We start from the raw sequence: 23,652 nt of genomic DNA on the forward strand, positions 1-23,652 counted from the left end.
ATCTATCCATTTAAATCTCAATCTACAAGAGATTTCACTTGAAAGACACCCAGCCAGTGTAGTGGGGACCTTGATGTACATTTTAAAAACAATTAAAAGGTCCCCCAAAACATAGGTGAACTTGACAGTTTTCTTGAAATCTAGCTTGCTTTTCATTCCTCGTGCTTTTTGTGTTTCTCTGAGTATTGCCAACTTAAGCTTTCGGAGTCAATGAATTATGCTTATAAAATCTTCAGCCTCTATTCAAAACAATCATGAAAGAAATGAAGCCTGCTCTCCTGGAATTGGCTCTGTAGCCTTGAAGACCAGAGACCATAAAACAGCGAGGACTGGATACTCTTTTGTGACCCCTTAGCTGCAGAAGGCGCAGTTTAAGACAGACTGCGGGTCCTGCGGGTAGGACTTGTGGTGACGGTTCGAGCTGCCGGCAGCGGCGAGCAGAGGTCGCTCCCGCCGCCGGAGAAGCGCTTGGGCGGAACCGGCCCAAACCCTTCCCCGGGAGAGCACGCACAAGCGGCAACCGCCGCGCCGGGGGCCGGGCAGACGGGGACCGGGCGCAGGGCGCGGCCCTGCGCCCCCCTCGGCAGCCCGGGCCCGGCCCCCGCCCGCGCCCCTCGGCAGCCCCGGCCCGCGCCCCGCCCGAGGCAGCCGGGGCCACGCTTCCACCCGTCCCCGCCGCGGGGCGCTGCTGCCCCCTGCCGGCCGCGCCCGGCCAGCGGCCTCCCGGAGGACCGGGGGTCCCGGCGCCGCTTCTCCAGCGGCGGGGAAGTAGCTTTCACGGGAAAAAGCGTTGCCACTTTCAGCCGTGCGAGTGTTTTCCTGTGAGGAAGGAAAAGGAGCAGCTTGCTCCCGCGCAGTGTGTTTAACTTTCCCTCCTCGTCGCCTGGTGCTAGCCGGTTTATAGTGTGCCGTTAACAGTGAAATCCCAAACTTCACCTTCTGCCTGAGAGTATCTTAACTGCTTTTAAGAGCAAAGCATGGTGCCTCCCTTAATTCTTCCCAGAAAAAAATTCACCCCATAATTGTTGGCAACTTGGGAATCTTTGCAATGGCAGAAACAATGTCTGAAGCTGCTGCGTTTCAGCATGTAAAAAAGTTGCTTTTTGTCTACGAGAAGCTAGGAAAACTCCCGAAGTGGCAAGAGCATCAGGTTTTTTTTACCATCTTGCATAGGCATGTGCTTATTATTGGCAGACATGGTACAAGTGAGAGAGATAAGAGAAGGAATGTTTACGCCCAGGCTCTCTTAACTTGCCTGAACTGCTCCAGGACACTCAAGGATGTGTCTTCATTGTTCTCGGCTGAAAACCCCTTCCACTACCAGCATTGCAACAAGCATAATGTAAACAAAGAGGACAAAGTTTTGTCCCACAGTTGGCTTCTGTACTGTTTCTGTGAATACTGTGATACTGTGAATTTCAGTATTGCCTCTGTTCAAAGTTGGCAGGCAACACTGGAAATTCGGCGTGGCACGAGCACTACCCCTTTGTACAGCAGAAGACAGAATAAGCACAAACAGGTCCTCAGCTATGGAAATTACTCATAAAGGTCGAGTTTTTCTTCTTTTTTGCACAGTGGAAGAATTCCCTGCTTCTAGCACCATATCAGAATAGTCTTTGGCTAATACGGTGCCAGAATTTAGCAATGCGCCTCTTGCATTTTAAGTGAAATACTTTGTGCAGATAAAGCAGAATAGGAAAATTAGAGGGATTTGGGGGTGGTGGTGGTGGGGCTATTAGAAAGATAGTAATTCAACTTTATCCTGGCTTGAAAAGATCGCTAAAAAAGCTGACCCGAAATCTCTCACGGTTTTGGATGTGTCATGATCACCAGCCACAGAGCTGAAGGTAACAATCCCAGAGCTCTTCTGTCCATGTGCTGTGTGCAACCTATCATCTCCCAGCCTCTTAATTTTGACCTCGACTTTTCAAGGATTGGTTATCGTGTGTATTACTAGGACATTCAGACACCTCTTGTGGCTTCCCACTGTAAATACCAAGAGAACAAACTCTCTGATTTATTAATCAAGTAATTAGATACAATATTTTTATGGCTACCACAGGCTCACAGTAATTTGTTTTAACAAAGTGTTAGGCTGCAGTGAAAAACAAACTGATATAGTGTGTACCAGTCCTTCTTCATAAGGAGAATCCTCTTTCTTTCTAAGCAAAGACGGTAACGATTATTTAATGGAATGGCTAACGTTTCCGCTGAAATTTGAATTTGTAAATAGCTGGACCATTTGTTGTCTCTTTCTTCACCTTTACTTTATGAGTTTTGTCCTGGAAAAAAGAACAAGAAAAAAAATTTGCTGGCATGTAAGAAGCAGCAAAAAAAAAAGAAAAAACAACCCACCGTCATATAAATAAGAAAGTCGCTGGCTGGGACTAACAAGGCATTAGTGAAAAATGGTCGCTTTCCACTGTTTAGGTGGGAATTATATTTCTGTCCTCTCTTTCCACCTTTAGGTTGTCAGGCACAATCTGTTTTGTTCACAAGCACGAGTGAACGGCGAGTCCCATTGAGACAAGTAATTTTTTTGGTCATTGGGATGTTCAAGATCTTCTTGTAACCTACAGAAATGGTTCCTTGCCTCTGCCACTTGAAAGTATTGATTTAGTAATTGAGAGATGGCAACAGTATTTTAGAAAAGACTTGAGAGCACCATTTCAAAGTTGAGTCTTTGTCCTTGCTGACCTGATAAGACTTCGACTAGCAGATATAATTTACTAGCCATAGCACAACTGGAATGCTTCATCTCCTTGCTTTTTCCGTACTGAAAGAGGATTACTTATTTTTACGAGTTATCTGGAAGTGTCAGTATAAAATCAGAGTGAAGAAACACATACGTACAAAACTAGACCTAACGATCTTAACAAAACAGATTCAAAGAACCAAAACTAAATCCCTCACCAAAAGATCTTTACGTGTCTGGATTTTCTGTGCAATAACAAACATGGCCTTTTCTCTTTCAATGCGCTGCTTCAGGAGGTCGTACTGATTCTTCCTTTGCTGGGCTAATTTCTGGAGGAAAAAAAAAGAAGCATTTTTAAGATAGAAAGAGGAACAACACACTATGGTCTATAACTGACCTATTCTGAGGCACTTGGACCTCACAAACATTTTTTACATTTATTTTTAAATCATAATCATATTAAAGAATGCTGCTTCAAGTCTGTGGCTAGATTCCAGAGAACTGTTTTAACACCTTGATTCTCATACTAGAGGTTTTCTAGTTAGGACTTAATTCTTTGTGCTTTTTTTAATCTCCTAAATCCAAACATAAAAAACCAAACCTCTTCTAACCTAGTTTAGATGCTGTGTAAGTGGCTGGAATTTCATTTTTCTAAATCCTCTGAATTTCAATGTTGAGTGCAAGATAACATTTAACTCCCTAACGAAAACCCAGTTTATCGGGGGGGAAGACCAGAGACCAGTTCCTGAAGTGCTTAGAAATTGCACAGAGACCTCCCAAAATCCAACTAGTTTGGTCACGTTTACCTACTAAGAGCAGATGGCTTTCCCAGCATAAAAATGGTATTACTGCAGGTGTGATTTAAGTAATTAAATGAAGGAGAACAGATCCCAACATGCTTGAAATATGACTCAGACATTTAGAGGAGAAAACTTGTCAGTCTACAACTTGTCCAACTGCTTTACTGACAAGCCAAACTGAGAAAGCTGGCAAGAAGAAAGGGACCACAGGGTGTTTGTTATCTGATGTCTGATTCAGAAAGCAACAGGTTGCAAATTTACCAATCGGCAATTTTAGACAACTTTATTTTTACCTTACACATACCAACTCAAGCCTATAGGACTGCCCAATATATCTAAACTAATTAAATGGTATTCACAGTGTTAAAGTCGAGTGTAGCTACTTCTAGGACTGAAGTGCTGTGATAGTAAAACATCAAATCAAAATTGATTGCGTAAGCAATTCATCCTGAAGGATCATGAAATACTTTAAATTAGGAAAGCCAGGAAGTGAGACTATAGCTTAAATGTCTTTAAGAAGAAAAGGGGGGAAACAAATCCTGAATCTCAATCCACTTGAGGCTCAGAACCTAACTGAAAAATACCATGAGATCAGAAACCCAACAATAGATACATCTATGTTGGAATAAGCTTCTTCACATCCCTATTCAGCGGTGCAAGGGTTTTTGGGAAGGTGTGAGGGGAGACTTAACAGTGGATGCTACAAAAATCACACTTAAAACTGCAGCAATCTAATGAAAAGATAGTCCCATAGGTGTATGTCATCTAACAGAAGAGAAATGTATCAATTTTGCCAAGGAAACTGCCTAATCACATCCACACCATTCCTTTCTGGCTCATACGTCACCACTCTTGATTTATAATCCACGGTGGACCGGGATACAACTGAACAAGTTCTCCATGTTGGTCCGGGAGAAGATTTGACTGTAGGCTCCAGGCACTTGATGACGAAATGACAGCTGCTACGGCAACAGAACAACTTTGTTCTCCTCCACAACGATCCAACAAATTCTCTTTAGTGCTTATTGTACTAAAGATGTAAAACATTAAGAAAACTATAATACAAATAGTGGCAGTACAAACTACCTTTAAGTGGGCAGGATCAGTAGCCCCTTTCAGTGTCTCTTTCTGCAGTGTTGCAATGGTCGGTCGGTTGTACACTCTATCTACGAGCTCTGGAAGAGTATCCAGATGAGTTGCAATATCAAACTCCTGAACTACAAATAAAAAGAAATTTAGGAATAAAAGAAATAAACTCACATGGACTTCTTGGACTAATGCTCAGCAAACCTTCCAAACATGTAGCTTAAGGACAGTAGCAATGGAAGCCCTAGCCACATAGCTCCTGCAGAACTGAGGTCTTATCTAGTAATCAAAAGAGACTTCTAGAGCACCTGAATTATTATTCCTGAAAAAAAAAAACCTTTTTTTATGGTAACAGCATAAAGAAAGCACCATACTATTTTAAACAGCCTACAATCAAACATCACAGAACAAGTTTTCTGATAAAACCTATTTAAATCTTACCTTCTTTCTTAGTATCAAAAAAGAACACGTGCTTGTTGGGATTCTTCCCCTCCGCATCCAGCAGATGGAGCTCTGACTTTAGCCTTTCGATTTTCTGCAGGAAAGAAAGGTTCATCCCTGTTTTGCCAACCATCCATAACAAGGTAAATAATGTCTCCCTGAAGTAAATTCCTGTTTGTTTCTCAAGCATACAAGCATCTGAACTCTTCCTTAATTTTTAATCTTTGAAAATACATCTAGTCTATATTTATGTCATGTCTTCATAACCTTTCGCGTAGAGGTTAACAGTAATTTCTGGTATTACCCAGCCAAATATGTACAAATCAATTTTCAAAACAGTAAGTTATCTGTATGGCAGACAAAGTAGGAATGATTACCATGAAATCACTAGCAAAAGTAAGAAGGAAAATTCAAAGCTGACTTTCTTTTATTTTTTTATCTGTCGTGATGGTGTGTGGATCAACATCAGAGCATAAAACATTTTCAGAAGTGGGTCATATTTCTGTTGATTGCCTGCCTACCATATTCAAACAACCCACTTCAGTAACAATAATCCTCAATTCTTTATAAATATGAGAAGCAAGAGTACCTGTTTAATGTCTGAAATTTACATAAGAAATTGCCATGTTTTATAATAACGCATAGTATATTTTTTATTATTCAGTATACCTTTAGGTTCTATATGCAGAGCTCCACTGACATTTCCATCTATCATTTCCAGTATTACACAAATCGGATTTCAGTAAACATAAACACAATAGCCAACAACAACAAAAAACCACAACAAAAAGAACAATTCTGAGCAAACTGGAAAACACTAAAAAAGTGAAGTATTACCTTGGCTTCTGCCACTCTTTTCATTTCCACATATTTAATATCCTGTGTCCTCATCAATTTCATCTGTTCAGGGGTCACTTCATCCTTTGGCTGCTTTATCATATGAACTCCATCCTAAAACCAGATGGAACATAGCACTTACAGACAGATACCATTCTAGCTATAGTGTACTATGGGTCCTAATAATAAAAGCAAAAGAACCTTTTTGTCCTTTGCCTCTCATTTTATTCAAAGCCTTCCACAGGCACCAAACCAAGTCTGCTAACTTACTTACTAATTCATACATTAAAAACAAAACAAGGTAGGAAAAAAATGATGTTACTTAGAGCAACAGATGTAACCCTGCTTGAAAGCAATTTAGATTCTCACCTGGAGCTCTGCACGTATCATTTTAAAGTAGAACTCATCAGGATTCTTCTCCAGAGCTTTCTTTTGAAGTGCTCTGAGGGCATTCTGTTTCTTGTGATAGTCACTGGGAAAAAGGAAAAAAAAACCAGAAGTTGTTCAGCAGTTTCTCCACGTTCACACTCCCTGATGAGATGCTGAGTCCTTCAAAGTGATGCTCAGAGCTTTGAGACAGCAGACAAGGCTCCACATATAGAGCAGGACACCAACAAACGACTTTAGCTTTACAGTTCATTCCTTAACAAAGCTGGAAACGAATAGTGTCCAACAGTAAGTGTTAGAGGAGTAATGGAAACACGTTTACCCGTTCTGGTACTCAGAACGTTTGTGGTTCACCCACAAAGCTTACTGAGCTGCTTAGGACTCAGATCTACAGAATCAGCCATTAAAGATGGAAGATAATGCTTATAAGTTTTGTATTAATTACAATAATAACGACTTTGCGAGGCCTTCGCCCTCCACGTTCCCCTTCCCTCTGACTCAACCACAGGGATATTTAACTGCCTGTGCACGCCGCGTTTCCTTCTATGAAAGCGCCTGCTAGATGGGATCAGGTACACCGCCTGTCGTGCCACCGGGAACGCTGGCTCTACATATCGTCTCTGCAGTCTGTGACCGGACTCCGGCCAGCGGGTATCGCTCCAGAGCCCGGCGAAGCCCCTGAGCGCCGCCGCTCCGGTCCCTGCTCCACGCGGGGACGGAGCCGCCCGCCTCGCTCCTCGCGCTGAGGCCGCACCTCGCGCCAGCTCGGCGCCACCCCCGCGGCCGCCCTCCCCTCGCGGCGTCCCGACTCACTCGGCGCGGAGGCGGTAGTCCTTCTTCTTCTCCAGCAAGCCCAGCTTCTTCCGGGAGGCGGGCTAGGAGGGAAGGCAGGGAACAGCATGGGTGGCCGCCGCGATCGGCGACCCGCGGTGAGGCCCGGCCCGGGACGGCCCGGCCCAGGCGGCCGGCGGCCCGGCCCAGCGCACTGACCTGTGCCCGCTCGCGGTGCGCGCGCTGCCCCGACTTGGCGGCTTTCCTGAACGCGGCCGACATGGCGGCGGGCGGCGGCCTCCGCTCGCCTGACTCGGGCCTCCCGCCTTACCGCGGTGCCGGTGCCGGTGCCCCCGCCCCGCCCCGCCCCGCCCCGCCCCGGTCGCGCCTCGCAGTGCCCCGGCCCGGTCCCGCCCCGCCCCGCGGTGCCCCGGTCCCGTGCCGCCGCCGCGCTGTGAAACGCCAGGCGCTGTGCACGGACCGGAAGGGGCGGGGTCTCGGGGTCAGAGGTCGCGCGCGAGGCTCGCTGGGCCGTGGCGCCGTCTCCATGGCGACGGCGGGGCCCGGTGCGCTCCTCCTGCCCGGCTGGGCCCGCCGCGGCGGGAGGCCGCGCGCAGCCCCGTTAAGCCGCGGCAGTGCTGCGCGGGCGGGACCCCTGAGGGTCCGGCCGGAGCGCGAGCACCTGCGGCCGCTGCCTGCCGCCGCGGGCCGCTGCTGTTGGCGGTCGAACCCGCTCGGGAGACTCGGCCCGTCCGCCGGGCCCAGGCGGGAGCGGCGCCGGGGGCTGGCGGGCACGGGGCCGCAGGGGGCTTCAGTTTTACTGCCGAAGGGACCTCGCCGCCGCGGCGAGCGGTGCGGCCAGGCGCGCCCCGAGCCCCGCGCGCCTTTCAGCCGTGGGGCTTGCTGCGAGCCCGCGGCTGCGCGGGGGGGCGGCGGCGCCGCGGGGCAGGGCGGGCTGCGGCGGGGGGACAGCTCGGCGGGGCTGCCTTGTGCCCGGCGCCGGGAGCCGGACCTGGGGCTTCCCTGCGGGGCGGGAGCTGACGCGTTTCCCCAGTGCCCGCTCGGAGGCTCTCCCGCGCCCGCCCCCGCCGCTCCGCCTGTCCCGCGGGCAGCCCCGCGCCTCGCCGAGCTGAGTAGCGGGGAAGCGCGGCCCGCGGGCGGGCTTTGCGGTGGCTGGGCACGGGGATGGCCGCTCGGAAGCGAACGGGGAAGCGAAGGGATTAGCGCCGGGACGGCTGCCTCGGGACGGGGCTTCCGCCGCGCACCGCTGCTTCACGGGGCACGCGGGGAGCATCCCGCGGGGATCGGGTGCAGGCGGCCCCGCCGCCGGGGCGCACGGACTCCCGGGCTGGTGGGAGCGTCGCGCTCGCACCCGGCGGCGGCGTGACCCCCTCCCGGCTCTCGGAGCGAGCACTCGTGCGGGGCGGGCACCGGGCGGCCGCGCCCGCCGCCCCCGGCCTGGCCCAGCCCGCCGCCCCTCGGTCCCGCCCCGGGCCGGGCGGGGCCGGGCCCCGCGCCGCGCCTTGGGAGCAGAGCTGCGCCGCGCCGAGCCTGCCCATTGCCGGGGCGAGCAGCTAGCGGGGTGCGGCTCCGGGACGCCGACCAGGTGGGTCGGGCCGGGCCGGGCGGCAGCGCCGTGGGGGGGCGGCGGCGGCAGCCGGGGCGAGAGCGCTGCGGGCGGCGGCCGGAGCCCGGGCCGGTGGCGGGAGCCGCCGCTGCCGCCCGCTTTGCCCCCCGCAACCCCGGGCGGGTCGGGGCGGTGGCGGGGCGGCGGCGGGGATTGCCCCGGGGCGCAGCGGGCCGGGGGGCTGGAAGGAAAGTGGCTCCGCGGCGGGTGTCCCGGGCGCTACCCGGGGACGGGGCATCCCCGCGGGACCCCGGCCGGGTTTGGTTTGTCGTTACCCGGGATGTAGCTCGCTCGGGGAGCTCCGCTTCGGTTTGTTCTAGCAAGCGCAGCTTGCACAGTTTTCTAAAAGAAGGAAAAAAATCTTTCGGCCGTGTCTCTGTAAAGTTGCAAACTGTAAAGTTGCAATGCTTAAGCTGTATTTTATTAAGAAAGCTCTGATACTTTACCCAACCCATAAATTCGGAAGTAAACTTAAACCAAATGCTAAAGGACAAATTTTCAACACATCCTGAATGGTTGCTATGTTTCCAGAGAATCCCAGGGTAGGTACGGGGAAAGACTACTCAAAGCTTTGCTTTTTTTGTGTGTGTCTTAAACAAAGACTCAGAAGTCACAGTCTGAATCTTGCTATTAAAAAATAGCTCAGCATCTTTTCAAAATGTTTTTCTACTGAACACAGTTTTGTTTCAGATTGTTAAATTTTCTTACAGGTAACGTTTTCTTGTTTGGTTTCCAGTTTTGTCGTTATTCTGTACTTGTGGTTACATTAATCACTTTTCATGAGAATTCATGGAAATGTGGGGTATGCTTTATAGTTAGCCTGGGTAAAGCACGTTAGTAGGAATTGCTCTGCGCTGACTGAAAGCTCAGATGAATGGTGTACGATGGTGGTTACTTATCTTCACCGTGCAGGCTTTGATACTGAGGTCTCTATACTTAGATTTGAATTTAATACGTTCACTGTTTCCCAGTTTTGAAAATCATAAAGAAATCTTTCCAAAGTGAAAAACCTGTTGTAAGAGCACAAGGAAGGCCCCCCTAGAGCAGGACGACGGTCTGATGAATGCACGATCCCGGTGGCAGCTCAGGCCACTGGTGAACAGCTAGGGAAGAGCGTGGGGAGATTTCTTTTACTTTTCTGACTCCTCTACCAAGCGTTAGAAATCTGTTGCTCTTCTAGCTGCTATGAATGTGTGATTGTCAAATATTCCTTTACTGTTAATTTTTTAGAAGCTTTTTCTTGGATATTTCCTTAGGAGTCTCTCGTATTTAAATATCTGCCTTTGGCATGAGTAATATTTTTCTGGTGTTCACAAAGGTGTTGAAGCTGCCTTATTTCCCTAATTTGCTTTGTCAAAATGTGATAGGCAGGCCATCCGCAGGACAGCAGGAAAGGGGAAGTCTGACATTTCTCCTGTCTTATTTTTGTGCCATTTTCTTTCCTTTTCCTAGGATGGAGACCGTATGGTTGCCTCCTCTTCTTGCTGGCTGCTTCCTTAGAGGCACGGAGTTGTGAGCATTAGTTTAATTCTTACCCTGCTAGGTCTGTAATCTTGTATACTTTTAAGGATGGTGGCATAGCATAGGAGACAAAAATACAGGCGATGTAGTTAGTTGTGGGCACTAATTATAGTGGATGCTCTACAGCAAAAACTATGTTTTAGAATAAGAACTCGTTAAACCTGTGCATAGGGAGTGGTGGGGACACACCGAAGGCAGGGTGGTGATTGGAAATATCCAGAATTCCCTAGCAGGAAGCCCTGTGAACAGTTCCATGATCTCAGCTTCTGGAGCACCACTGTCTCTCCATGTTGAATGTTTTTGAGGTGCCTCTTGGTGGAAAATCTGTGCATCTCCCCTGCCTGCAGAATAGCATCCGAAGCCCTAAGCGGTGACTAGTGTGCTGAAGATCAGGCTGGCTCCTTGGTCTTTGGGAGGATGGTAGGTCACTGCCGTTCCCTCTGCAGGATTTGCAGCCATCTGCAGCACGTCTGCTGTCAGCTCTGCTTCCTGTTTACACTGCAGTTCGTTTTAGAGCGGACTCTGAAGCAGCCATGCTGTCGGAGGACACAGCCAGCAGCTGGGTGGCTCAGTTCTCCAAGATCATCATGGAGAAGAAAGGCAGGAGTCTCTTTCCTGGCCCGTGTCATTGTGGTTGCCCTGATCACACATGCTTTTTTCTTCTGTGGAGTACCAGCCTTGTGTGGTTCTGAGCGGTGTTCACTGGTCAATAGATTTCTGAGGGGTGTGAGCTCAGTGATGTTCTTTTGGGTTTTGCACCTGGCAGCTTTAAGATGGAGGTGACCCCTTAACTGATGGAGCCAGGAAAAACTTCTCTTACCGAAATTCCCAGTGCACCAACTTTGGAAGCACTTAGTTCTGTTCACAGCCAGGACTCCCTTGCTCTGTTGCTTGCTCTAGGAGATAAGATGCTTTCAACTGTGTTCCTAATTGCGGCTAAGCTGATGCTGTTATGTGGCCTGCTGTTTTTTGAAATGCCGGCAGGAAAATGAAATAAATTAATTTCTCTTAGTGCTCAAGTGATTCCCACCCCCTTTCCCTGGAAAAGGACTGTTATGGTAATCACAGCACTGATACACAAGATTTTCATGGTGGCCCGCTGGGGTCCTCGTTCATGTCTGTGGGATTTTCACTGTCCTTAGCTTGCATGAGGTCATGCTTGAAGAGCCCTAATTGCATCAGTAGCCTCGGGAGAGAGACATGAGTGTAAACCTTCTTGCCTCTGCCTCACCTTTCGTGTGAGGACATTTCCATAGACAAAGGAGGTGTTTACGGAAAACTGGGGACTGGCTGGTCTGAATAAAAGCCAAACTTCTTAACTAGACAAACAGCTTCATTATTTCTTGTAATTGCTCAAGTAAGGAAACCATTTCTCCTCCGCTGTTCATTATTCAGTATCCCTGGTCAACATCCGCTCTTCTTGGATTGCCTGTGCCCACCATGGAGCACCCAGCTGGGTCTGGCATGAAGGTAGTGCGAATGACACTTGCAGTTTTGCTCTGCATTTGACTCCAGAGTGCAAGCTGCTACACCTCATTCCTTAGAGGACTTTGACTGTTTGTGCTGAAATAGGGATAATTTTGATGGCCAAACTGGAAAAATTCAGAGAGAACTTGACAATATTTTGCCTGGTGATGTCATGAAAACAAATGCAAATGTTTCACTCTGTTAAAAAAAACAAACAAAAAAAAAAGAAAACAGGACAGCTGTAACAATAGACACCAGCTGCATCTAGGAAGAGACCAGTGTGTTAGGGGGCAGAGAAACTTTACCAGTACTATTTAATCTTCAGATTACTACCAAGAGTTTAGGATCGCTTCTAAAGGATAAGACATTCAAGTAGGAGGGCTAAGAGTTTGCAAGCAAAGGGGTTCAGCTGCACATGCTTTGTTGGTTTCAGTGGGACTTGGGTCCCACAGCCAGGCTTGACAGTCCTGACTGCTCTCTGTGAAGCAGCTGCCATGAAGCTGCTGTAGTGTTCTCCGTTCTGCAGTCATTTGACAGAGAGGAGGTGGCATTTCCCATGAAGGCTGATGAAGGCATTTCCCATGAAGGCATTTCCCATGTAGTTACTAGACTTTGTGCATTAAGAAGTGGTGTGTCTTTAGCTACAGTTGGAAAGAAAAACGCTCTGTTCTGCAGAGATGTAGTTGCTGAGAAAAGTCCTTGTTTTTTGTTTCTTCTCTTCCTTCCGTTTTGCACTGGTTTTGCCAGGTGTAAAATACAATTGTCAGCAGTTTACAGGGAGGAGGAGTGTCAGTTTTCCTGTTGAAGAAAATATCAAGGGTCTGATTGTGAAAGGAAAGGGGAAACTGAAGAATGCCACATGGCTTCCACTTTCCTGTATTTCATCCTAGCAGAATTGCCTCTGCTGAGTGACTCACTTTGTGTCTGTTGATATTTGCTAAATGGAGAACAGTTTTAACAAATGATTCTGCCCTTACTCAACAGGAGCCCACTGAGAGGATAATATTACTCTGGGAGAAATCAGAAAGACATGTCCATTAGGGCTAAGTATCAAGAGTTATTCAGAAATGTGTTAACACAGAATCCAAATAGCAATGGAATAAAAATTCTGAAATTTATGTTCCTGTTCTTAGTACAGTCTCACTTTGGCTTTATTTGGCCTATGGTTATCTGACTGTTAACATTAACTCATATAATTTTTTATTTGACTCTGAATATATTACTGTAGATTGTCCTAGGCTTGCAAGTTGCAGAGTTCTTTCATGTAAAGTATTTTGAATTTCTCAAATACAAAAAAAAAATTCTTAAATCAACACCATGGATAAATATTAATTCTAGACCCTTCTGATTGGTGTCATCGCTGGACGGAAGTTTGTTGATGTTTATGCCCAACCTGCCCAGTGCCAGTTCTGTTCAGGAATATAAATTCTCTTCCCGCACCAACCTGGTGGCTGATGCCAAGGGCATAATCTTAACTGCTTCCTAACTTAGTTTTGAACGTCTGAGCTATAAGCCAGAGGAATGTGCTGTATCTAACTTGGTTAGTGGTTAGTGGCCTCCAATGTCATAAATCCCATGAGTGGAGAAGCCAGTGCAGGTGACTGGACAGCTGGAGCTGTTTTCTCTACACATGAGGGGGAAAGGGACCTCTGAATAGCTCAAGGAAATGCTCAGTGTTGTTGGAACGGCTGCGGATCTGCTTCCCCAGTGCTTCCTTCAGCACATGTTACGCTTGACCCTGCCAGTACTAAATGCCAATAGGAGTCAAGTCATTGTCTCCAGTGGCAGATTAAACTGCTTGGCCATTGTTGAGAGTCCAAGATTTTCCTCTCTCACCCTGTTTAAATGACTGCTTGGATGTGCAGCCAAAGTAAACATGAGCTAATAAAAAATGTAGAGATAACAGATATGGACTAGCTGTTGTGGACTAAACAGACATGCTGTAGCACAAAGATGTCTGAGTTTTGCTTGCATCTTTTCTGCTTTAGTTTTGAAGTTCAATTACCTGAAAAAGAGGTGGTACAGATCAAGTATAACTTCTTTCCTGTTGCAATAGGGGAACTGTATTTATGTGTATCCTTTGAATGAGAAAGGGATCTCTTGGGCTACTGAGGATCTAGTGCCTGTCTTGCAAGTTATAGTGCACAAACCCCAGGCTAGCACTTCCTCTCTTGAGAGCTGGAAGTGCTGCAGTAGTCCATGAAGCTTTGGAATGCTTTCCTGTATTTCCCCATAGTCCATTTCCTTGTTGGCAATAAATGCATTTTCAGTTGACTTTTTACCTTTTCATTTACCCAGTACACAGCCTGTGAAGGCCCTTGCTGTAAGATAATGTGGAAATCGGTAGTCTGCGGGGGGTTGTAAGGAGGTGAGATATCTACGTGGCTATCAGGAGTGCCTAAACTTACGGTAAAGGAAAGAATTAGATTGGGAGAGGATCAAAAATTTTTCGATGTGTGAAGCCACTATGGAGAGAGAGGGTTTGGATTGTCCCTGTATTCCTGTGATGCTGTGCAGTTGAATACTGTGTTATGTTATAAAAGGTGTGGAAGTGAAGAGCTGGAGAGGTACTATAATTGTTTGGATATACAAGTGTTTTAAGTGCTTGTATGTTGCTAGCATACGTAATCACTCTGTGTCTGAAGATGGCCGACCTGCTGAAGTCCTTTTGCAGTGGCTTTCTTTGCTTTCCTCTTGCTGAGGCCTGGGTTGGCATGCCTTTGGCTCTGGTGGGATAGTGCGGTCTTGCACTCTGTCCTCCAGCCTCTTCTGCAGAGGAATGGCAAGCGGTAATCAAAAGGTTATAGAGAAACTGAGGGCTGAGTGTGTGATATGACATTAAAGGACTAAAGGCTGCTGGGCAATAATTATCATAAACGATGCAGACAAGTCCAGATCTAGGAACAGTTTTTCCTCTTTCATCCCAAGCCAGTCATGGCTCATGCTGACAGCACACCTGGAAATGAGGTAACTGAATACTCTGCCCACATTGTTCAGATTAGCTGGGGCTTGGGCACAGACGTAGCATGTGTTTTCTCTGCTCCTGGGCAACCTTTGTTCTCCTGCAGCCAGGAAGTCTTACTGATGAAATGAGACAACTCAGGGTGCTTCTATTCCTTTCTTGGGAAGGATGCTTCAAAGCCACCTGTGGTGTGACTTTCCTGAGAAATACCCTTTCCAGATGCGGAGATCTGCTGCTATTGAAGTATGAGGCGGAAATACTTCCAGTGCTGCCTGAACATGTTATTTAGGTCAATTGCAAGGAAGATGAATCAGAAAAGGAGTTGGAAGAGGAGGAGGGTCATTAGACAGCACCTTGACATCCCCTGCCAATGCAGGATTTTTCTCTGCCAGCACAGAAGCACAGTTAGAGATCACATACGTTGTCTTCTGTGCTCTCTGTACACTCCTGTAACTATGAGTAGCTGGACTGGAAATGAAAGAGAAGGCTGCAAACAAAAGCCTTGCTTTTATCACTCTGCATCAGTGTACCTATTTCCTGGTGTATTAACTAATCTCTGAAACAGATAGAGCAAGGTTTCCTCCTTATCCCTCAGGAAAAAAAATACATCAGAATAATTGCTCTAACTGCATCCATTTTGGTGAATGAGTCTCCAGAAGATGCTTTTGTGGAGGCACAGTCATCACATTTTTGTGGCAACTGCTCACTGGTGGAGCGCTAGCCGAAATAGCTCAGGTGATTTTCCCACCAGGTAATCGTCAGGCTGGTGCGCAGCAGCAGCACCAAGGAGCGCTGGGGCTGCACAAGGAGTAAAGGAAAGCCGATGGCCTGAGTGCGCTGGGCCGGGTGTTGGGCTGAAGGGATGTCAGCGATGGGGGGAAACCTAAAAACATCCCGTTGGGCAGGGCTTTGCCAAGCACTCTGTTTCCCTTCCCAGAGGAAGCAACCTGAATCTACCCGTTGCTCTGTAAAGACCTGTAGGCTAAAACAAATTATTCTTACGCAGAAAACATTGGAACCAACCTTAACTGATGAAGCAATTTGCCAGCTTTTAGCTTCAAGGTCCCTAGTCCCTCAGGGCTTTCCAGCGTAATGACTTGGGTCGGTTTCCCAGAAAGATTCTCTTGGATATGTGCTGTTGGCAATACTCTGGCTCATTATTGGCCATTTTATTTTTCCAAGAGCCAGCTCTTGTTAGCTTCGTTCTCACAGTATTGTTTTCTTTCTAGAAGAAGCTTTTGCTGGCTCTCCTAAACTATCACATGGGAATTGCTTACTAGCTAGATTTATTTTTTTTTTTGTTTTGACCCAAAGCTGCGCTTCACTCCCCTCTGTAACACTGCCAACATCATTTCCAGTCTCTTTTAAGCATATGTTTTGCAATAATATCCAAACTCTTGGCTCCAAATAACTGCCTTACAGAGAGATTAGTATCTTTTAACGAAGGATTTGAGACGCACATAGTGAGAACAAAAGCAGTATCTTGAGAGCCTGTACGACTACCCTGACCTTTCCCAAAGGCCTCAGCCTAGACTTAGCGTTTAGCTAGCAGATGGCAGAAATCAGGGTGGACTTTAGTTTGTATAGTCCTCTGCCCAGTCACTGTGTTTGCTGGAAATGTGCTCTGCACGTTGTTGCCATCTGGGCTTGACTACTATTCTTAAATAATCTCTAGGGAACCTTCTCTATCAGAGCTCATCTCTGATGGAAGTCCTCTTTGGCTGACCTTGCACCAAGGCTAGTATTAGCAGTGTGGATTTTTGAGATTTGACAGCAGCATTCTTCATAGGAAGAAAACTGGCTTGGGAAATGTTTTGTCCTGGATGGGAAAGAAGGTATGCCACTTCCCAGCTGCGTTCTCCAGGTATCCAGCTGGGTATATGGTATTAAACTAGAGAGTGAGGAGGTCAATATTAACGTTTTCAAAACTTCAGGAGAAAGTGCTACGGGAACACAAAGACCTTCAGAAAACCAACTGAAAAATTGCCTTTGTTTTAGATGGGAGAACTAGATGTAGAGGTGGGAAGAAAGTTGTACGAGGCCATTCAGGAAATAAGCAGCAGTGGTGGGAGTATACTCCGTATCTTCTGATATTAAAAACCTCCTCCTTGGTTTGCGTGATTGCATGTCTGGGAGGCTGTGTTTGATCTGCAGAAATAAAGGTTGATGGTTACAGAATTGGCATGTTTGGAAGTGAAATTTCGCTCCTAATTAGCACATTGCTCAATTTGGGTTGCAGGTGAATTGAGTTCCAGTTGCTCCGTATGTTTTTGTGAGTTTGTTGCTTGTTAGTGCATATGACTATATATGTGCACAGATTTCAGCATCTCCCTAGGGCTAAATAGCACCATGGTTAAATGTATTTGCTTTTGTTGAGTCTTTAGCTACAAAGTTTTGTGGCAGAATAGCGGAAGTGTGTAAAGCTGATGCTCTGATGAATGTTAATGGGACACTTACATTTCTATCCTCATTGATTCTTCCTTTGTACTGCAATAGTATCATAGATCTGGAGGTTGCAAATTTCAATTAAATTTGCGCAAAATGGCTTTGGGGCAGTTTCTGCTTAGGAATCTTTGTTGTTGTCCTTGTAAATATAAAACCTGATGCACCAGACTAAAATAATGCAATTGGAATGGATTTTCTAGAAATGTTTTCTAATCCCTCTGAATTGTGATTCTTAAAATTTACATTCAAATATCTTCTGCCACACAGGCAGAATGAGGGCTCCAAATGGTGTGAATAACTGCTCTTGGCAGCACTATTTACCAAAGTAGCTAAGTTGGATTCTGTATGTTCTGACCTGCCCGAGTTGCAAGTTGTCCATTGGCACCAGTTGTTCCAGTGTCCTGGAGAATTTTCTGCATTGCTTTTTAAAGATTTATGTATGCAGGAACAAAAAATACATCAGAAGACTCACATACACCATAAAGTTCCTTTCCTGATGTTGTGTGCTGCATAGCCACCTTTTTCTCCAAGCTCTTTCCAGCTGGCCTCATCTCTCCATGCTGTTCCAAGGTTTTTACCTTTATTTGCATGAGTGAGCCTGGGGTTGTGGTGTACTGTTTTGCTCATCCTTGGTAGAGCAGGCAGTTGATATATGTTAAACCTGGAGCTGAGTCTCAGAATTGCAATGGAGCTGACTAACAAGTGGCTGCTTTTGGAGGGAGGCAAGAGTCGGGTGTGGGGGTCCTGACAGGAGGCAGAATCTTCATCTGAATCTAAATGAATGGTGTGCTTTTCAGAGGAACTGAGCTGGCTTTGCCGGAAATCAAAAGAATGGATAGGTGCTCAGCATCCCTGGAACTGAGAGGCCAAGATACAGGCTGCCAAATACAACAAGGCAAGAACAAAACCAAAAACCCTCCCAGCCTCTGTTCTGAGGCTGTAGCTGCTCTGGCTCAGATATACAGCATTTGAGGTGTGGAAGGGTATATCCAGCTTGAGTGGCCGGTCCCACGAGCTGTGCTGTCCTCTGGGGAGCAGCGTGTCTGTGTTCCCGTTTGCACTGTGCATCTCGCAGCGTGTGCTTGCAGACCTGTGTTCACTTCTAAATCATACTGCTCTGTACTCGTGACACTTTTATGATGGATTGCTGAACACTGAACCTGTGGCATCCATTTGTCTTCTGCTCCTTCCTACCTGTTCCGGTCCATCCTTAGTGGAAAGTCTCACTCTTTCCTTGGCCTTTTGCACTCTCCAGCTGTGCACCAGTTGGAGCTCACTTGAGGCTACTTTTGATGCAAACTCCCAGGAGAACTTGTGTGATGGTCCCAAAGAGGCTCCTCTCCACGTCTGTCCTTTTGCAGCTTTGTCCCCTTGTTTCCCAGGCGTAAGGGACTCCTGCCTTTTGCAGCCGTCTCCGGCTCAGCTGGCTAGCCCTCGTTCAGCCACGCTCTTGAGAAATCTTAGTGGAGAGTTAGACCTGGCAGATGGAGGCTGTTACCTCATTCCACAAAAATGCTTTGTTATTGAGAAAATGGAAACTGTCTGAGGTTTGGGAACTGAATAGAGTCATTGGTGTCTGTTTTAACCGCAGTTTGGTGGTGACTGCTGAAAGTTCCCCTCTCGAGCATTCCCTTTTCCTACACCCATAATCTTCAAGTCATCGGAGAGCTGCAATGATTTAACTCAGTAGCTGAGCAAATGCTGAATACTGTTGCATACTCTGCAGAAACTTTGCTAAAACCTCAGCATCTTCCAGCAAAAGAAAAATGGCTAGCCAATAAATAACCCTTTGCAAACTGTTGGCCAGAAAAGTGATCCCTATGGATACTAAGCCAAATTCAACTCTTTTTTACAATCTCAGCTGTGCCTCTTGTTTACTTGATTTTTAAAAAGCTGTATTAAGATGATGCAGGAACTTCTGGGAGAGAAACAGCATGCATGGAGGCTTATGTTTTGTAATTCTTTAACACAGGTATCTGAATCCCAGTTGTGAAGAGAAATTTCTTTTCATCAGTAATTTTTAAAAGTAGATTTCAGGACTGGGAATTTGGGAGCACAGGAGAAAGAATAAAAATAGGGATTGAACTATTTGCAAGCTGGTTTTCATATTGCTGTGAATAATGACTTGAGTTAGTCAGTGCAGAAGAGCATTAACCTAAATACAAGACTTGTTTTAGTTAACAGATATTTGTATGCATTTGTGAAACTGTGGCATCTGATACCTCCTGCTGAGAACATTGCATAAGCATTATTCACTAAGCACCCTAATAGAGCTGAAAGCAGCAGTGTTAGTTTTTTGGAAATAAAATGAACACTATTTATGTATTTTTAAACTAATGAATCTTAGTGGGCCAAATGAATGTCTTCCAGCTGCTACAGATGGTTTTTACGTGACTAAATATTTTGGTGCATAGAAAAACCTAAAATACTGGAACAAGAAGATATTAAATATTTAATTATTACCCCGGAATGTAAGTATGACCTTGATATTTTGAATTTGTTTATGCAAATTTCAAGTGTTCACTTAAAAATTCATCAATTAATATGGTTCCGATCTGGTTATCTGGGAAGAACAGTGACTACTCAGCATCTTCTCCAAATTTCTTTAAATATCAGAGTGGGTTTCAGTAACAGGAATTTGCTTAACTGGAGAAATAATCCCAGCTGTTTCATGCAGAACCCAGGATCAGTATTTTAGCTGTAATGAACTGTTTCCGTTCTAGATCCCTGCTTTCTGTGGGTTTACAGTGTAACCATAAAAATCCTTTCCAGGCTGAGCTCTGCCTCCTGAGGTCTTTGGGAGGCTTTTTAATATAAAATGCAAATTATAAAAACAATTAGCAGTTGATTTTCAGACTGTATCTTACTAGTTTAGAGCCCATTCTGAACACCTGTTGTTCCTGTAACTGTAAAGCAACCTTATTTCTTGAATGATCGAAGCCCACAGGATTTCCCTCACATGCGTGTATCAGAGGTTAGGTAATTTCTCTTGTAGTTCAGATCTGTGTGGCTGCAGGTCGTGCCATTTTCCACTAAAACAGCGTGTATGCTAACTCAGTACTGCTGATTAAAAATGTCTGGTTTTAAGGCTCTTCTAATGAAACAAAAGAAACTGAATAATAATATAAAATGTCTATCTGAAAGGCCTAACTTCAGCATGGTTGAAGACAAAAATTCCTCTCTGAGGTCCACATCTGATGGCAGTATTCCCAGATACTGCTTAGGATGTGAAGATGGTGAAGAAAGAACAGCAACAAAAAAAGTAGATCCTGAACTGTCTCTGAGTGCAAGGACTATTTTTGTCAGCATAATGATCCTACGTACTAGCCTAAACTGCTGACTTTTGCCAGGCTTTTGACCTCACCTTGGAATTCCACTGCCCTCATTTAAAGAAAACATGGTTTTTTTCTATCCTTAAGAACTAACACAGTTTGAACTGGTGCATAACTCCTGGTGCTGCACTACTCCAGTGCCACCTTCTAGCTCAGCGTGCTCACTTTTAAAGCCCAAGGTTTAAATAGTAGGAGCGACTAGCAAAGGCATGGTGTTACTTGGTCGAAAGATCTGGAGTCTGGATTAACTGTACTTTGTAACTGCACAGTATTGTGCAGTTTACATAGAATGGTTTGGATTGGAAGGGACTTAAAGATCATGTCCTTCTCTTTCTTCTCTTCCTTCCTTTTCCCCCTGCTTCTCACAGAGAGTTCAGTTTGTGGAATCTATTTGGATGTAGATCTATAACATGCATTAGTGGGTGTCACAGTTTCCAGGCTGACGGGGACATGTGCTGCATCTCAGAAGGAGAAGAAAGATGGACAGGGACTTGGATCTTGGTTCCATTTTTAGTTATGCCAGGCTTGCCTTGTGCCAAAACCCTCTGAGGTGCAAATCCCAGGAGGGAGATAAAATGACTCCCTGCCTTGCAGGTGTTAAAAGGGTAAATAATGTTTTTGCTGGTGACAGCTGTTAGGGAACTGAGGAAGCAACAATCCTGTGAGAGGTACGGGATGTCAGATCTGTGGAAACTGAGCGCTCTTGCATTTATGGTCTTGCACTGGATCATCATAGATATTTGTGTTAGTTGCAGTAGGGACTCAGGGAGCTAAACTACTTTCCAAGTAAAGAAACTAATCTTTAGTTTGTGTCCTTAAAAGTGCATTAGTTATTCTCATCTGCCTCTTTTCTCAGCACATGGAAATTTTCAAATAGAAAAGTCAGCATTTAAATTTTAAGGCATTTCAGTGGCTACCTTTAACTCAGTGAACACTTGATATCAAGAAAATTGCTGCGATGCCTAACTCAGAGGGTTCTGGAATATATAGAGTAATAGTGGTACTTACTAAAGAGTCATTAATAGCAAAAAGTACAACTGTGTTGCATGTAACTCAGCCAAGAGAAGTTTTATGTCTAGTATTTCTCAACCCTGTGCAAACAGCATGTAACTCACAGGAAGATTAAATGTGGCCCATTGCACTTGTATAGAAGTCTTGGACGTGTTGCTTTTGGAGAGCCTGAAGAGCTGTGTGTGGAAAATCCCGTATGCGCTTCAGGTCGGTGAAGGTGTTAGACCATGTGGATGGACTATATCATGCTTCATACTCTGTGAAACAATGACTCAACTAAGGAATGATGAAATAAGTGCTTTCAGATCGTTGGTAGCTTTGAGTTTTAATTTTAGAAGAAGGTGCTGAGCGTAACTTTGAATAAGATTAGAAGAGGGCAATCCAGAGATTTTGAATAACTGGGCCCCAAGTAGATCATGCTGTTTGAGTAACACTGACCCTTTCCAGTGGAAATCAGTGGGTTCTGCTGCTCACTTCATTAGCACCTGACTTGGTAAGTCAGGCTGATAATGATGTTCATTAGCTTTTCACTTTCTGTTAGGATTTTTGCATGTTCTCTTTTTTTTCCTGTCATCGTGACATTGAGAAATAGCAAGGATTTGGAAGTGAAATATATCTACACAAAATTGGAATCAGAATTCTTATGTCTCTTACAAAAATTTAGAGTAACTTGACTTGTAAGTGTCCAATTTCCAGTTATAAGTAATGACATTCAAACCTCTGTAGGAAATGCAATCCCTGTGCTGATGTCACCCTCTGGTTTATGATGTGACTGCTTTTGTTTCTGGGCAAGCAGTTGAGTGTTTTGCTAGTGAAGTGATGATTTACTAGCGAGAGTCTCTTGCTGGTCGCACCTGCTCCAACTGTCTGCGGTGTGAGTCACTGGGAGAGCCACCCTCACGCTGCTGCTTACGGTGCTGCTGCCGTTCAGACTGTTGGGTTTTACGCCGGTCCATCACATTCAGCAATGCAAGGTAACAGAGAACTGGTCTCGGTTTTTGTTTCCAGGGGTTTGCCAATTTGGGACAAATAGCTTGTAAATAGAGCATTTTTGTTCTGGTCGTTTAGGAGAACAGAGAGGGGGTTATTAGGGCATTGGTGGTGTCTTGTTGCAGTGAAGCCCAAGATCCTTGAACTGCCTGAGCATGTAAGCAGCTTTGGAAAATCTTTCAACCTAGTCAGAGAGCAGGTTGCTGTTGCTTCCTTCAGTGAATGAGTGTGGAGCATCTTCTCTGCAGCAAAGAAATGGGGCATCGCTTCATATCTGCTGCTTCAGGGGCTGAAACATCAACTCTTCTTGGTCTTTACCTGAAAGTCGTCATGAGAGGAGCCTCGGTTAGTTAAAATTCTGACCTTTTCGTTCCTTTTCAGTCTGTGACAGGTCTGTTTCATGTAGGTTTCCTTGTAAATCTCAGATTTGAATGAGAGAATGAGGTTCTGTAACTGAGCCACAGACCTGGATCAGGGGCTCTCTAATGCTGTTACTTCGTTTCTGTTCACGTGGGTTTTTTTTCTGTAAAGGAGCAGTTTTCCTCTCTTTATGAGGTTTTAGGCACAGTCAGCACATGTGCTTTACCGTGCCGCCGCAGTGCTCCATGTTGCCCAGTCTGAAGTGCTGCCAGCGTGGTGAGCAGCAGCACTAGTTCAGAGACAACACGTCCAGCAGGCAGGGGCATGGATGTTGGAAACTCAAGGTGTAGCCGCGTGATATAAAGGCATTCATAAATTTTGTGAGCATTTGCGCCCCTTAAAATAGCTATTTCCACTTAGTCTTTTGGATGTGGCACCACTTTTCCCTTTCATGGGTACCACCAAAGACTCTCTATCTCAGTGTGGCAGCACAGCATGGCAGAAATTGGAAAGCATGTTGCATCTTGCAAATTTCTTCTTAGTGCTTGTAAGGAATTACTTCTTAGCGATTTGATGTAAAATATGTGACAATTACAAGTGATGGCTTCTATTATTTGAAATAGAATAATAGTGTGGTACCTAAGAGTAGTTTTTAAAGCTGCCAGTGAGAAATGCTTTAACAGGGAGATTGATTTGAAGATAACCAGCTCTGTATAGTAAAAGTAAATGACACCTGATGACCAGATCACCTAGCAGAGAAATCTTCAGCCACAGAAGAATAGAACTTGTTCCACTTCCATGTTGGCAAGGCAGTGGCTAAAAGAAGAGGTTATCTTCCTCTCAACGATCGCTGTCTGTCCCGGTTCTGTACTCTCCTGTACTCTGGAGTGCTCAGCTATGCTGTCCTTGCAGAGCCCTAC

General features: G+C 45.8%; 2 protein-coding genes across 4 annotated transcripts in view; one reads left to right on the forward strand and one right to left on the reverse strand.

Moving 5' to 3' along the window:
- Window positions 1-1,987: 1,987 nt before the first annotated feature.
- On the reverse strand, window positions 1,988-7,488 carry UTP11 (UTP11 small subunit processome component). The gene is made up of 8 exons (XM_075173909.1): window positions 7,237-7,488; window positions 7,060-7,121; window positions 6,229-6,331; window positions 5,860-5,973; window positions 5,023-5,116; window positions 4,582-4,712; window positions 2,914-3,024; window positions 1,988-2,282 (listed from the first exon to the last, which is right to left on the reverse strand). Exons 1-8 carry the CDS (start codon window positions 7,297-7,299, stop codon window positions 2,199-2,201), a joined length of 762 nt encoding a protein of 253 aa, XP_075030010.1. The 5' UTR covers window positions 7,300-7,488; the 3' UTR covers window positions 1,988-2,198.
- Window positions 7,489-8,513: 1,025 nt separating this feature from the next.
- The window catches only part of FHL3 (four and a half LIM domains 3), a 31,045-nt gene continuing 15,906 nt past the window's right edge, over window positions 8,514-23,652 (forward strand). Inside the window, exon 1 of one of the 3 annotated variants that reach the window (XM_075173857.1) lies at window positions 8,514-8,623. The gene's annotated coding sequence lies outside the window, so the exon portion shown is untranslated. Of the gene's footprint in view, window positions 8,624-10,166; window positions 10,188-23,652 lie in introns of those variants that run through there. The other 2 variants (XM_075173858.1, XM_075173859.1) reach the window with 2 other exon arrangements.

This window comes from Calonectris borealis, chromosome 25 (genome assembly GCF_964195595.1).
Source record: "Calonectris borealis chromosome 25, bCalBor7.hap1.2, whole genome shotgun sequence".
In the NCBI taxonomy this organism is placed as follows: Eukaryota; Metazoa; Chordata; class Aves; order Procellariiformes; family Procellariidae; genus Calonectris; species Calonectris borealis.